Genomic DNA, 12,671 nt, shown 5'->3' on the forward strand with positions numbered 1-12,671 from the left:
GACATCATGCCCAGCACACTTGGGACTGCCAATGTTTTGATTCAGTGTAATGGTCTCAGAGTGAAGCAGGGCTTACCTAAGATGGGGCCTTGTAGAAGAGGCATTGGGAACAATGCAGGGAAGTGATGGGGTCTGATTTGTGGTAATGTTGGCAGAGGGCCAGTTAACAGAGGCAAACAGCCTGGAGGACCCATTGCAATGATCCATAGAAAGATGCTGATGGCTGGGACTTCAGTGGTAGCAGTTGCCCATGGGTTGGGAGCAAAGTGATTGTGTTGGAAAGAGATTTTAGGCAGTGACGGGACCAGGTGACTTCCTGGATGTGTAACTTCTAGGCCTTAGCTCTGTCACCTGCGCTGTGAGGTCAGACATTGCACCAGATGCTTCTGGCTCTGATTCTGTGGTTTTCAGGGTATGATATTGACAATGGTGCCATGGGTCCTTTGCACGCTTGGGCTCCCCAGCAAGGGTTCTCAGTGGCCAGTGCTCCCAGTAGTGCCCTCTGACACTTAGCCTCGCTGCCTGCCTTCTCTGACCCTGTCTGTAAGGGTGCCCACTGGGTCATACCCTGACTTTTGCCCACCAGCTGCATGCCCTGTCTGCATGCCCAGCATGACTGCCCATGGCAAGGTCTTGCCTGCCTCCCTGCTCCTGCATGCCCTGAATGTCTGTACCATGCTTATAACTTTCAGGGGGTGGCTTCAGGCTGCACCCCTTGGACTGAGAAGCTCAGAACAGCTTCTGACCAGAAGAGCCCAAGGCCAGAGGCCGTGGCCAGGCACAGCCTTGAAAGCCCTGTTCATTGGCGTCGAGAGCTGTCTGCTGAGCATCCTCATCATGTTACTGCCATCGTCATGCCCATCCTGCCCGCGGACCACGTCCCTGGCCCACCCAGCCGCTCTCCTCAGGGCCAGCCCCCTTCCCCTGGGTTATCAGGCTGAGCCTTGAGCGTGGCTGAGGCCCAGGCACTTCCCCTTGTCTCTGGACTGTCGTCTGCAGGGGGAGTGGTAGTGACCCTCTGCCCTGCCCCAATCATCTCTGAGGACCCTCTACCGTACAGTGCCTGGGTTTCTCTTGTTGATCCCCCTGCAAGTCCCTCTAGAGACCCGTGGGCCAGGGTGGGGCAAGCACTGAAAGGCAACCTGGGCTGTGGGCCTGATCAGGCCTGGGGTGTAGGCAGGGGACTGGACCGTGTATAGAGTCCCTGGGTGATGCTGGGCAGGCAGGCCTTTTTGTGGAAATGGGAGCTTGGTTGTGAGATTGCTTGTAAGATGCTGCGTTCCAGTACAGGGGCTACTTCTAACCCGAGAGTTGGGGGAGGGGGGGGTGAACCGGGGCCCTGGGACTTCGCTCCTCCTGTCTGTGGGTATGAATTGGCACTGACAAGAGGGGCTCCTGAATGAGGGGTCCCTGCCCTTCGGCCCCTTGGGTCTGGCCTTGCCTGTGAGTGCCTCTCTCCCTCCTCCCACAGTGCGCCGCGTGGCCCCTCGTTTCTCCATCCCTCCCAGCAGCCAGGAGGTGATGCCGGGTGGCAGCGTGAACCTGACATGCGTCGCCGTGGGCGCGCCCATGCCCTATGTGAAGTGGATGATGGGAGCTGAGGAGCTCACCAAGGAGGATGAGATGCCAGTGGGCCGCAACGTGCTGGAGCTCAGCAACGTGGTACGCTCTGCCAACTACACCTGTGTGGCCATCTCCTCTCTCGGTATGATCGAGACTACGGCTCAGGTCACAGTGAAAGGTCAGTGTTTCTGGTGGGTGACCATGACTGCTGGGGATCAGCACTCTCCTCAACATCCCTGGTCTGGGGTTCTCACTGCCCTACTTGGAGAGGGAGGGGTTTCATTTATTAAACTGTAGTAAGAACACTGTCAAACTAGCTGTCATCTAGTTGATTCCAGCTCCTAGAAACTGTGTCCCATATGGTTTCAGCGGCTGATATTTTGGAAATAGATTCCCCGGCATTTCTTCTGAGGCACTGATGGATGAACTCAAACCCAACTTTTCAGTTAGTCACCAAGAGTAGCTAACATGTATTAAGTTCCTAGGTGGCAGGCACTATCATGCTAATAAACAGATGACTTTGTTTCATCTTCATATAACCCAGGGAGAGAGGCTGTGTCACACAGAAGTAAATGACGGAGAATAGTAGTTAGAGGGGGTTGACTGGGAATCAGCCAGATCACCTAGGGTTCAAATCCCTGCTCCGTCATTTACTCTGCTGCCTCATCCTCAGCTCCAAGCCCAGAGCACTGGGCGTAGGGACCCATGTGTAGTAGACTCCTCTCTGATCACTCTGCCTCCAGCTGTGCCTTCCTCTGATCCAGCTCCATTCTGCATCTCAAGTGATGCTTTCAAAATGTGACTCAGGGTTCCTTCACTCCCTTCCACAACACCACCTATTGGCTCCTTGTTTCTTGCAGCAGAAAGAGCTGGGGGCTGGCCCCATTGACTCTTATCTAATATTGCTCTGGTTCTCACTAACTCCCCCCATTGCTCAAACCACCTTACTCCCCAGTTCTCAGCTCTGTGGGGCCTGTCCTTGTCACCCTATTCAGTGAGATGCCTAAGGTTTTCTCTATCTCAGTATCCTGCTTCTTTCTTCCCTTGCATATGATTATTGCAGATTCTTTTGATGAATCTCCTCTTGCAGTAAAAACTCCCTGATAGCAGGGACCCGGAATGTGTGTGTAACTGTGTCCACAGCCCCTAGCACAGTGCCTGGCATCCAGATGTTGTTGGCATCAAGTCGATTCTGGTTCGTGACGTCCCTGATATGTACAGAGGGGTTGTCAAGGCTGTGACCTTGAAGGCTTACAGAGCAGATTGGTTTTTCCATTCAATAATTTCTTACATTTTGTTTCATCTCATTGATTTCATTCCCCACAATGTAACATCACTTATCCCATTTCCTCTCTGTTTCCTGTTTCCATTTTCCCTTCTTTCCTAACCCTTCTGAATGTTGTCCTTGGGTAATCGCTGCCCTTTTGATCTCAAATGGTTGATTATTCTAAGGCGTGCATCTCTCCTTTGTGTTACTGTTGCCCTTACTGACCTGGCTGAAAATTGATCCATGGGGTGAGTTTCATTTCTAGATCTGAAGGAGGATGAAAGATCATCATTTCTGCCATTCTCTATCCAACCAGTAAGCCTGGTCTTTATATGATTTTGAGTTTTTTTCCACACTTTTCTGCCACCCTATTCAGGACCTTCTTTATGCAATCCTTTTCAGAGCAATTGGTGGTGGTAGCTGGGCACCGTGTAGTTCTTCCAGTCCCAGGGTTTCTGGACACTGGTGTTCTTGTGGTCTGTTAGTCCATCAGATTAGTTGTTTCCAGGCATCTTTGATTTTCTTCACTCTTTTTCCTCCAGGCAGGGAAAGACCAGCAGTTGCATCTTAGATGGCTGCTCATGAACCTTTTAGGGCCCAGTCACTACTCACAAAAGTAGGATGTAGAACATTGTCATTATGAACTGTTATGCCTGGCCCACTTCTGAGGCGTCTCTGAATGTGTTAGCACCACCCACTTTGTTATACTAAAAGCACATAACCGTTGTTGTTGTTAAGTGCTGTGGTGTCAGTTCTGACCCATAGCGACCCTGTATAGGGCTTCCAAGGAGCAGCTGGTGAACTTGAACTGCCAACCTTGCGGTTCAAAGCACTTTGCAGTACAGCACATTAACCCACAGCATCACACCAAGACTCCTACCCATAGGCACTCGATAATTATTTGTTGAATAAATGACCTTTCCTTTGAGCTAAACTACAGGGTCTTTGAGGGTAGCAGCACTATTTTGAAAAACAAGCCATGTAGCGGTTGTTCATTGGGTGCATGTTATGTTGCATATATTTTCACCAAAAAAGTAAAGGCCAGGCCAGCCCCTTAAGACATATTGTCAGTTGTCCTCTTCTCAGCACCTGTTACATAAACTTGCCAACAGGATGTTTCACAGGCAGCTCTCTGTGTATTTCCCGTTGGCAGGGGACCTCACCCCAAGTCCCTGCTTGTCACATGGACTAATGTGAGGATCCAGTGAGCCACAGAAGTGGCGTGGTGGCCTCAGAGGTCACTGCATGCTTTTCAGACTATTCTTCAAGGGGGGCTGTCAGTGTTAAACTTAGTTGGTTGCCACACTGCCTTGACCAACCTGAATCACAGCAAGGGCAGGGTTGGTTTGTGGGGTCGTGACTCCAGGCAGCTCTGATCCTTCTCCTTTGCCACCCAGCTCTGCCTAAGCCTCCAATTGACCTAGTGGTGACTGAGACGACTGCCACCAGTGTCACCCTGACTTGGGACTCTGGGAACTCGGAGCCTGTGTCCTACTACGACATCCAGTACCGAGCAGCAGGCACAGAGGGTCCCTTCCAGGAGGTGGAAGGTGTGGCTTCCACCCGCTACAGCATCGGCGGCCTCAGCCCTTTCTCAGAATATGCCTTCCGCGTTCTGGCGGTGAACAGCATTGGTCGGGGCCCACCCAGTGAGGCCGTGCGGGCCCGCACGGGGGAGCAGGCGCCTTCCAGCCCACCGCGCCGAGTGCAGGCACGCATGCTTAGCGCCAGCACTATGCTGGTGCAGTGGGAGCCGCCAGAGGAGCCCAACGGCTTGGTTCGGGGTTACCGTGTCTACTACACCCCAGACTCACGCCGCCCCCTGAGTTCCTGGCAAAAGCACAACACTGACGCCGGGCTCCTCACCACGGTGGGCAGCCTGCTGCCGGGAATCACCTACAGTCTGCGCGTGCTTGCCTTCACTGCCGTGGGTGATGGCCCACCCAGCCCCACCATCCAAGTCAAGACGCAGCAGGGAGGTGAGTGCCTGTGGCTATGCGCAGCCAGCACACTTCTCCGGCCCCAGCCCTGGAGGTTTGAATCACTAGTGCGCTGCGCTGTCCTTGGGATTCAGGGCAAGATTGTGAGGGAGGATCTGCCTTCCCCTGTGCGCCCCTGCCCACAAGAGCAGTTGATGAGAATACTGAGGCCTGGGCTGGGGTGTTGCAGTGCCTGCCCAGCCCGCGGACTTCCAGGCCGAGGCCGAGTCGGACACCAGGATCCAACTGTCATGGCTGCTGCCCCCGCAGGAGCGCATCATCAAATACGAGCTGGTATATTGGGCAGCAGACGATGAAGGCCAACAGGTGAGCAACCAGATGAGGAGTAGCAGGGGAAGGAAGGGTCCTCTTGGTCCCTCAGGGTCTGTGATGGGCTCACCCAGACAGGCTTCTCTGGATTTCTGTGACTCATGAGCAAAACCCTCAGGCTGCTCCTTGGGGTTTTGTGGCTCTCGGGTGCCTTATGGTTCTTTGAACAGTGTGTTTATGTGATCTTTGTCACCTCTGTATTGACGGCAGATGCCTTAGGGTCTCATAGCCTCTGTGGTTTACTGACATAGCAGAAACCTAAAGTTCATCTTTGGGGTTCCAGTGGCCCATGAAATCTTTGAGGTTCTATAGCGAGGGCAGGACTCCGAGTTCCTCATGTGGCTCATGTGGTCTTTGAGGCTTTTATGGTGTGGGCAGAGCCCCAAATTCCTTTTGTAATAACATGGCCCACATGGTCTTTGAGGCTCCTGTGGCATGGGCAGGGTCTCTGAGTTCTTTATGTGGTTTATGTAACCATGTGGTGTGATCAGTGTCCTGGACCCAGTCCTGGGACCATGGTGGGTACACAGAGGTCAGGTACAGTCCATATTAAAGAATGCCCTAGAAGTGATTTTTGAGGTCAGAGTTGTCTGAATATTCCCTATTTTTTCAGCAAAAGGTGACCTTCGACCCCACCTCCTCCTACACTCTAGAAGACCTGAAGCCCAACACACTATACTGCTTCCAGCTGGCTGCTCGCTCGGATTTGGGGGTGGGCGTCTTCACCCCTACCATTGAGGCCCGCACAGCGCAGTCTAGTAAGTGTCTCCTGAGACCACTGCTCATTACAGTTGGGGTTGTGCACACACACACACACCCTTCCCTCTTCAACTAAGTGGGTGGTTAGATCTGGGCTCTGGGTCTGGACCCAAGAGAGGGACAGGTAAGTGCCCTCCAGTCTGTCCAGGAGGCTGCTGCCCTCGCTATTCCCCACTCTCTGCCCAGCCTCCTGTCCTTCCTTCCTACTCATAACCCCCTCACCCAACTCCTGTTCAGGTAAGTTCTGTGTGTGACTCACTCCCTTCCTCCATCTCCCTGTGACTGGGCCGGACCATCCTCCGAGGTGGGAATCACATCATTCACCTTGTCCTAGACCGGCTTTGGCAGCTGCCTTCCCTCCCCATCCCTCCCCATCCCCTCATCATGAGAATCACACGTAAGCCATGTCACTGTACACGGGTCCAAGTCTGATGGATCCGCAAGGCTGCTTGGGTGACAGCTCTGCGGTAGTGTGTTACTGTCCTCCCACATGCGGGAGACTCTGAAGCTCTGCCTGGGCAGCAGCGCCTATATGTCTGAATGGTAACCATGTGTGATGATGTCCGTAAGACTGTCCTCAGGACGGGCCTGGTGAGTGTGTCTGCAGGTGGCCCTGTAGCCTGACCACACAATCATGTGTGTGAGTGTCAGCTTGCGACTGTGGGTGAGCATGGGGTGACCCGCTTGTAGTGTGACTGAGACAGTCATGTCTCATGTCATGTCATGTCCACATGTAATTTCCATAAACAGCAGTGTCTGACGCTGGCCTGTGTGTGCACATGCTAGAATGTCATGAGGCAGTGTGTGACACTGTCCATGCATTCAGTCTGCCAGCACTTACTGTGCTCCTGTTGGCACCAGGCCCTGGACTCAGGTCAAGGCCAGCAGCTTCACTAATCAACGTGGTCACTGTCTACGGGGGTTCTGCAGTCTAGCGGGATGGACAGACCATGACCACATAATCACCCAAATGATTTTTTAATTATATGTGCTTAAAATGCAGTGAGGGTAGTCCCCAGGTGGTGTGATTGACTAAGACTTCATTGCTAACCAGGAGGTTAGTGGTTTGAACCCACCCAGGGGTGTTTTGGAAGACAAGCCTAGGGATCTACTTCTGAGAGGTCATAGCCTTGAAAACCCTGTGGAGCAGTTAAAGTGCTGAGAAAGAGACAAGCAAGGAGCCTCATCTGGCCTAAGGAGTCAAGGAGGGCTTCCTGGAGGAATGCGATGCTTACCCCTAGGCCCAAAGGAAGAATGGTGCTAGCTGGGTAGACACACAGGACTGAGGAGCATGGATACCTCAGGCAGAAGCCAGAGGGGGCAAAGTAACAGTCAACAAGTGAGCATCTAGCCCATGTGGTTAAAGCAACTGCCAGAGCCGTGTCAGCTAGGGCCTTGGAGCAGAGGCTGGCCTCTGTAGAGCATGGGTGGGCAAGCTGGGAGACCTGTTAGGAGGCCTTACAAGTTTATGCAGAAGGTGATACTCTGACGAGCTTAGAGTGTGGTGGGTTTGAGAATGTTGGAGACATAACCCAGACAGGATTTGGTTGTGATGTAATATGGAGGAAGAAGGAGGGAGATGCATCAAGATGGAGCTCATGATTGTGTGTGGAGATGTGGGAGGAGGCTGATGCCATCCCCAGGGTAGGAAACCAGGACAGAAGCAGATGTGAAGGACACACCAGTTCGGGCTGCCGTGTGCCATCATGTGGTGGTGTCTGGAAGGCGGCTCGGCACCAGGGCCTGGGCTGGAGGTGGAGGAAATCGGGGAGAAGGGCGTATTGGAGCAGAGGAACACAGGTATATTCTTTGAATTTGGTGGTGTGAGGAACATGCATTTTAGCGGCATGATAGGGACTGACGCAAGATGGATGTTTTATGAGCCGAGTTTGAGCGATAAGGAAGTAAAGGCAGAAGGATGAGACGTTTTCCAATAGCTTAGCTGTGAGAGAAGGGGGCTACAGATCTGACAATAGGGCTTTTCTTTTAAAATGGGAAAATCTTGAGCCTATTTGGATGCTATTGGGAAAAGTCAGTGGAAAGTACGGAGAAGGGCCTCTGGGGAGAACACAGCCCAAGTGGAAGGCAAGCGTGGCCTTGGATAGGAAGGCCATGCCTCTCCATTCTCGTGGGAGGAAAGGAGAGAATCTGCAAACTCAGGCAGGTTGGTGAATTTGGTAGCAAGAAATGGAGGGAGTGGCTGTTGGAAGGCTTCTGTTTTTCTCTGCAGAATAGGAGGTAGGGTCATGTTTTTAAAGGAAGAGAAATGAAGGGAGCTGGAGGTTTTGAGTATGCTATGCCAAGGGACAGAGTGAGCTGGGCAGAGGACAGACTGGCAGCTGAAGCGTGGTGTGTTCTTCTAGCCGACCAGTGCTGATGGCTAAAACTTGGATTCATTCAGGACTTGTGTGCCAGGCAGGAGCATGGGGAGATAAATAGGCAAGGGAATTTGGGATGCTGATAAAAACAGTGGTGAAGTGGGGGACCTTGAAGTCTCAGCTGACTATAAAGGGTAGAAAGGACACTAGGGTCAGAAGATAAGAGGTTTTGCTGGGGTGGAAGTGGATGCAGGCCAGGAGATGAGGATTTGGAAGGGATGTTGCAGACAAGCCTGTTCAAGGGCATGATGCAGTGAACACAGTGGAGGAGGAAGAAGGGGGCCTGAGACCAGTGAGTCCAGGGGGTTGCTCAAGTTGCCCAGGCAGTGGTCGGGCAGAATAGGAGATGGAGAGGAAGCCCACGTGCTGGCAGCAGAGCCCTCAGTGGGAACTGGCTGAAACTGTCCCCAGCAAATGGAGAGGTCATAGACCCTGCCTCCTATAACCCCATGGTCATGGTACTTGTGGAGTGAGTTCCTCTGTTGGGCATCTTTTCTCCAAACCACGGACACTTTCTCTGCTCGACAGCTTGTTGGGTTAGGTAAGCACACTATAGGTTCAGGAACCATTGGCCTCCTTCAGGTCCTGCCACAGGTCTCTTGTGAGCTTGCCTGTGGGTCACACACAGACACTCTACCCTGTCCAGGCAGGCGCAGGCCAAGGCAGCCTCACACCGGAAGAGCTATTGGGGTCATTTGGCCTCAAAAGAGAGGGGCTGTGGGCACAGCAGACATGTGTGGTGTGTGTAGCCAGGGGATGAAGGGGAGAAAGATGGCCACGTGCTTGTGTGTATCCAGTAGGATGTATGTTTTGTGCAAGACAGCGTATGTGTGGGAGAGACATCGTGTGCGTGAGAGACACTGTGTTAGAGCACCATATGTGTGAGAGACGCCATATGTGTGTGTGGGAGACCCTGTGTGTGGTTGCAGTGTGGGGTGGGGGCAGGGACAAGACCATGCGCGCATGTGTATGAGAGAGAGAAGGGGAAGCCGGGCTGTCTTGGCGTCATGCAAGCAGCGGGACCCTGGGATGGCTATGGCAGCACTTGGGGAGTAGCCTGCCTGGGTGAGTCTCCAGTCCACTGTGCCTGTGACCCCCACCCTCCATCTGCCTGCTTCCTCCCATTTGTCTTCCCCCAGCCCCCTCAGCCCCTCCCCAGAAGGTGACGTGTGTGAGCTTGGGCTCCACCACTGTCCGGGTAAGTTGGGTCCCACCGCCAGCCGACAGTCGAAACGGCATTATCACCCAGTACTCCGTGGCCTATGAGGCAGTGGACGGCGAGGACCGCGGGCGGCATGTGGTGGACGGCATCAGCCGCGAGCATTCCAGCTGGGACCTGGTGGGCCTGGAGAAGTGGACAGAGTACCGGGTGTGGGTGCGGGCACACACAGACGTGGGCCCTGGCCCTGAGAGCACCCCAGTGCTGGTGCGCACCGACGAGGACGGTAGGCAGCACCAGAGGACGGGCAGGGGAGGGCACACCCCAGCCTCACACCTCACAGCCTGGGGCCTTGCCTCTCCACAAGGTCAGGCAGGCTTCTCTTTCTGAGCCAGGCTTACCTGCTCACATGGGGAGCTGTGGCTTGTGGGACAACCTGTGCTTAAATCTCCAGGCTACAGAGGGAGAAGCAACCCTTTACCTAAGATTCGAGGGTTGAAGACTGGAACATGGGTGCAAGGGGCACTTGATTAGGCATTGGCATGAGGTGGGACCCAGGAGGAACTGGGACAGCTGTACTGACTCCACCTGTGTCCCCACCTCTACCCCCCAACCAGTGAGGTAGCCTGGGTGGGGCCGGTGCAGGGCTCCACATTTCCTGTCCAGGGACAGTCTAAGGAAACTTTGTCCCATGCTTTCCCAGTGGAGTGGGGACAGAGGCAAGGCCCTGGAGTGTGCTGTGCCCACCTGGGCCAGGGTAAGTAGCACCACGCCTGACTTCCTTCTCTACTTTGGCCCCCAGTGCCCAGCGGGCCACCACGGAACGTGGAGGTGAAGCCGCTCAACTCCACTGCAGTGCGCGTCTCCTGGAAGCTGCCTGTCCCCAGCAAGCAGCATGGCCAGATCCGCGGCTACCAGGTCACCTATGTGCGGCTGGAGAATGGTGAGCCTCGTGGTCCACCTGTTATCCAAGACGTCATGCTGGCTGAGGCCCAGGTAAGTCATTGGGGAAGGGGGACCGTGACCAGCTTGCACCACCTTCTCTTTGGAGCCCTCCTCCTCCTGTCTACCCTCAGATACTTTCCTTCACCATGATACTGTATCAGCTGTGGGTGGCACTGAGGTCAGAGAACACAGCTGTGCCAGCCTAGGCCCCGGTGACAGTCCCAGCCTGCCTGTCATATCTGAGGGTGAGCCTCCAGCACAGCAATGAGATCTTTTTCCTCAGACCCGACCACCAAGGCCACCACCGGCTCTCACCCCCCTCTTTGGTTTTAAGGAAGTACATTCACTGAGGTGGGCTTTTGAGACAGGCCCACCTAGACAATTACTCCCCTGGCAATAGCTGCCAGGGGAGGAACACTCCTAGGCTGGGATGCTGCTCTGTCCTCACCCCCAGAAGATGGCTCATCCCTAATGTTTACTGTCAAGACCTGGGCCTGTCAGCCTTCCTCACACTCTGCACTCGAGTCCTCCCAGGGATGGTTAGGTTGCTGAGTTTAGGGTGAGGCTACTGTACTGGTTTGCTGTTCTGATGAAGAACTTGGGCTGATGAAGAACTTTGGAGCTAGCCGTGAGCCCTGGTGGCATAGTAGGTTAAGCGTTGGGCTGCTAACTGCAAAGCCAGCAGTTCAAGCCTTGCAGTCACTCTGGGAGAACGATGTGGCAGTCTGCTTCTAAAGATTCACAGCCTTGGAAACCCTGGAGCAGTTCTGCTCTGTTCTGTAGAGACGCTGTGTGTCAGAATGGATTTGACAGCAGCAAGTAGGTGGGTTATCCAGGATGACCCAGCAAGTGAGTTAGTGACTGAGCATGGACAAGAAATCTCTGGACTCCTAAGAAAGGACTGTCAAGAGTCCATTCCCAAAATGCTCTGCTGAAGAATCAGCACCTGGGGAGGTCTGTCCTCCTCAAGGCCCCCCCATCCAGAATCATGGCCTTGGGAGGGGCCAGCCGGCATGATTCACTATGTCTTCCTCATCTAAGGCTGGGCAGAAGGTACAAATAAGCCAGCCAGTGTTCCGTGTGCAGTGCTTAGGGGTGGCCATACCCACATAGGCCTTCATGTCCCTGGCTGGGCTCAGTCCTCAGAAGCAAAATTCCTTTCTGCCCAGTGGGTGCCCTCAGCCTGCCCATTGCTGAGAGGACAAGGAGGTGGAGGAGGTGGGCATGCACACCTGCCTGCATTCCTGTGCCAGGTTGAGGGCTCCTCATTGTGCCTCAGCGGGCACACCCGCCCAGAAACATCCTGGGAATGGGCTCCCTCAGGCCCCTCCCATCCTAGGGGGCCAGTGGCTGCAGCTGTGGCCAGTAGGGTTCCAGAAAAACACTTAGGGTGCCCTCTTGTGGCCCCAAGTGGTTTGGAAGGTGCTTGGCCCCAGGCTGAAGGACCCTGCCCTATTAGGGTCTTGACAACCCAGGTGTCCAGGCTCCAGGGAAGCCCACTGAAGATGCAAGGCCTGCCCTTGTGGCCCCTTGGGACTGAGTCAGGCAGCCCAGCTTTCCCGAGCTACTCTCTCAAGGCTACACGTACGTAGCCTGTCATTCATCCAACAGCACCATCTGCTCAGCCCAGGGCACCGTCAGTTTCTGAAAGAGCCTTGTGACCTGTCTGCCCACCCCACCTCCCTTGCTGGGGGCCAGGGGAAAGCCAGACCTATGTCTTCCTTTTATGCTTGTCTCCATCTCAGGTTATCTGTCTTTTCCTCACAGTCCCAGACTCCATGTCCCTGTCTGTCTCCTTTTGTCCCTTTCTCGGGCCTCTGGTTTTCCTTTGTCTTTCTCATTCTCATTGGCTGTGTCCTCATTTTCTCATTTTCCTCTCTTCTCTCTCCTCTCTGCCTCCCCCTGTCACCTTCTGACCCCTCCTTGTCTCTCTTCCTCATCTTGATTTCAGTCTGGCTCCCTCCTTCTCCCTGGCTCTTCTCTTACTGAGAAGAGATACCGAGAAAACCTAGCCTGGCTTGGGCATCTGTCCCATGTCGTCCTAGGCAAGGAAGCTGGAGCAGATGTGGGCCCAGCCACACCCTAGAAAGTAGCCACAGCCTCCCCCATATCTGTTCCATGCTCCTCGTAAGGATTCTGAACAGAGCTTCCGAAACAGGAGAGAAAGAGGCTAGACCCGTGAACAACTCTGGTCCCAGGGCCCCGTGGTCCTTTTAGCCTGAAGATCCCATGGACCATTTTCCTGTGCTGTGCTCCACTCTGGCCAGTCAACTAGTCCCCCTCCCCCATGC

General features: G+C 54.2%; 1 protein-coding gene across 2 annotated transcripts in view; it reads left to right on the forward strand.

Moving 5' to 3' along the window:
• Window positions 1–12,671, forward strand: part of PTPRF (protein tyrosine phosphatase, receptor type, F) — a 72,831-nt gene that overhangs the window by 40,974 nt on the left and 19,186 nt on the right. For both annotated transcript variants that reach the window (XM_006839668.1, XM_006839667.1), the window contains exons 6-11: window positions 1,472–1,741; window positions 4,228–4,809; window positions 5,000–5,136; window positions 5,753–5,897; window positions 9,416–9,721; window positions 10,238–10,431. In XM_006839668.1, coding sequence (XP_006839731.1) covers window positions 1,472–1,741; window positions 4,228–4,809; window positions 5,000–5,136; window positions 5,753–5,897; window positions 9,416–9,721; window positions 10,238–10,431 — 1,634 coding nt within the window. The remainder of the gene's footprint in view (window positions 1–1,471; window positions 1,742–4,227; window positions 4,810–4,999; window positions 5,137–5,752; window positions 5,898–9,415; window positions 9,722–10,237; window positions 10,432–12,671) is intronic.

The sequence above is a fragment of the Chrysochloris asiatica genome, unplaced genomic scaffold, assembly GCF_000296735.1.
Source record: "Chrysochloris asiatica unplaced genomic scaffold, ChrAsi1.0 scaffold00026, whole genome shotgun sequence".
NCBI lineage: Eukaryota > Metazoa > Chordata > Mammalia > Afrosoricida > Chrysochloridae > Chrysochloris > Chrysochloris asiatica.